The following is a 2,872-nucleotide window of genomic DNA, read 5'->3' as shown; positions in this document are numbered from 1 at the left end:
GTCTCGATCTCCTGACCTCGTGATCCGCCCGTCTCAGCCTCCCAAAGTGCTGGGATTACAGGCATGAGCCACTGCGCCCGGCCTTTGTTTTGTTTTTTTAAAATGGAGTCTCACTGTCTCCTAGGCTGGAATGCAGTGGTACAATCTTGGCTCACTGCAACCTCTGCCTCCAGAATTAAGCAATTCTCCTACTTCAGTCTCCCAAGTAGCTGGGATTACAAGCACCCGCCACCACATCCGGCTAATTTTTGTATTTTTGGTAGAGATGGTATTTCGCCATGTTGGCCTGGCTGGTCTCAAACTCCTGACCTCAGGTAATCCGCCCGCCTTGGCTTCCCAAAGTGCTGGGATTACAGGCATGAGCCACTATGCTAGGGTCTTTATTACATAAACAAAAAACTTACTGTTAGCTTTTAATCACTATTCTCAATATTTACATTTGGATCATAGTCTCTCTTTTAGGCACGAGGCAAAATCTATTTAGAATACTACATAGAATATTCTTTTCCTTTTTGTAATAAGTTACGTATATATCTCGATTGATGATTTGCTAAAAAATACATGAGATTCATGTTTTGACTGGATTTCAAGAATAATTTTATTATATTTAATTATAACTTAGATGATAAATGAATTAGACAAAATTCACATCCCAAACCTTATTATTCAAATCATAGACCTATTTATTCAACATTTTTTCTTATACTTACCTGAAGGCTTTAAAATATTTTTTGTCTACTAACTCCTCAAATTGATTTCATGGTTATAAAACATTGCAATCAGAATTAGCCAAAAATCATGTAATTTTTCTGGGTATTTCTCATCAAAATTGCTTCTTAAAACATTTACATCTCTTCACTGAGTGGGAAACATGATGAATAAAGACTTTGTGACAGGCACTATGGTAACACCAACAATGAGAACTCAAATAAAAGTAGAATGTAGTAACTCAAATTAAAGGAAAAAATATATTGTCTTCATTTCTAGGACCATTAGCTGAAAGCAGGCCCTAATATAACCTTATTTTTAAAGAAGAGAAGTTTGAATTTGTTATTACTAATCGTAATTATACCATAGGTTTTTAGTAAAAATTTCGAAAGAGACATTTTTGTTCAAAAGGACCTTTTTGTTCTGGTGAAAAATTAGATCTTTGCACCCAGTATATATTTCCTTCTAACTCTTGTATATTTAATAATTTCCTCTAAAGAAGACTACTAATTTTACACATACACACACACACACACAGTCATGTAAAATACAAAACTTAGAAGGAAATATATATTGAAATTGTTAAATATATAAAACATTTAATCACTATTCTCCACATTTATATTTGGATCGTAGTCTTTCTTTTAGGTCACAAGACAAAATCTACTTAGAATACTGCATAGAATATTCTTTTCCTTTTTGTAATCAATTACATATATATCTCAATTGATTTGTGAAAAAAATACATTGGATTCATGGTTTCACTGGATTTCAGAAACCATTTTATTTTATCTAATTAGCACTTAGATAATAAATGAACTACACAAAATTCACATTCTAAATTTTATTATTCAAATCATAGGGCTATTTATTTAACTTTTTTTTTTTTTACAGTTCATGTGTGTGCGTCGGTGTGCACATTTATTTATTTAATCCAAATTCATTTCTCTCAGAGTTTAGTTAATTCATTTGGCTCTTTTAAAGACTATTAATACTCTTGAGTTCAATAGGATTTTTTTTTAAGAATTGTAGTTAAAACATCTCTGTTCTTGATATATATTATTATCTGTTATTGCAGGAGGATACAGACCACAATTACTACATATCTCGAATATATGGCCCATCTGATTCTGCCAGCCGGGATTTGTGGGTGAACATAGACCAAATGGAAAAAGATAAAGTGAAGATTCATGGAATATTGTCAAATACTCATCGGCAAGCTGCAGTAAGTGTTCTGACATTCAGGGTTCGTTTTTCCTACTGTGAAAAAAATGGTTGCTTTAATTGGCCTGTAGCCATTTCTTTTATAAGTTTGATAATTAAATATTAAAATGGCCCTATCTGTGGTAATCACTTTTCAAGTGTATTCAGTTCTGTAATTGTAATTTAGATTAATAATTGCATATAAGATATGAAAGAAAATGAAATAGAATTGTTTTGATATACTGTCATTAATTTAACCAATTTTCTTAGTATATCTGATGAACGTATATTGGATTCAAAATTGAGCTTTATCTTGGATTATTTTTAGTTTTCTTATAATCCATGAGTGTATAGAACATTTTAAAAAATTACTTGCATTTGATATCTTCCCATTTACATGAGTTTATTCCTCTTGGTCTTGGATTTAACCAAAGATTTAACCGAAGTCATTTATGACTTAGATAACATATATAGAACAAATTATGTTCTTAAATGAAGACGTTTGATATAAAGAAAAATAATAAAATATAGAAAGCATCACATTGATATTTTAAGCCTGGGCTCATTATTTCCTAACCGTGCTCCTGAAATAAATAATTTAACTATTCTGAGGTGCTTTCTGCATGTGTAAACTGGAGATGAGAGGGAATATTAATACTAGCCTCCCTTTCCTTACATGGTCATGAATAGCCTATTCAAGGGCCAGCCTGAATGCTCAAATGCATTAGCTTTTTCAATCTTCACAACAATCCTATGATTTAAATATTATTACATCACACATTGCAGATAAGAGAACTGAGGAGTCTTGGAAAATTCAGATAACCTGTCCAAGGGTCTCCACTAGAAAGTGGTAAACTGGGATGTTAACCTGGGTAGCCAAGCTGATGCTCAAATTTTGTGTGTAAAATGTATCACACTTGGTTCTCAGAATGTTCTTTGATGATCATTTTATGATAAATGC

At 32.1% G+C, this 2,872-nt stretch overlaps 1 protein-coding gene across 2 annotated transcripts in view; it reads left to right on the top strand.

The window, feature by feature from the left end:
• Positions 1–2,872, top strand: part of PLXDC2 (plexin domain containing 2) — a 468,543-nt gene that overhangs the window by 232,112 nt on the left and 233,559 nt on the right. The window contains exon 3 of one of the 2 annotated variants that reach the window (XM_011997680.1): positions 1,787–1,933. The exons of the other annotated variant lie outside the window; for it this stretch is intronic. Coding sequence (XP_011853070.1) covers positions 1,787–1,933 — 147 coding nt within the window. The remainder of the gene's footprint in view (positions 1–1,786; positions 1,934–2,872) is intronic. 2 annotated transcript variants of the gene reach the window in all.

The sequence above is a fragment of the Mandrillus leucophaeus genome, unplaced genomic scaffold, assembly GCF_000951045.1.
Source record: "Mandrillus leucophaeus isolate KB7577 unplaced genomic scaffold, Mleu.le_1.0 Scaffold545, whole genome shotgun sequence".
In the NCBI taxonomy this organism is placed as follows: domain Eukaryota; kingdom Metazoa; phylum Chordata; class Mammalia; order Primates; family Cercopithecidae; genus Mandrillus; species Mandrillus leucophaeus.
Note: the sequence above shows the minus strand (reverse complement) of the source record. Positions and strands in the feature narration are given on the sequence as shown.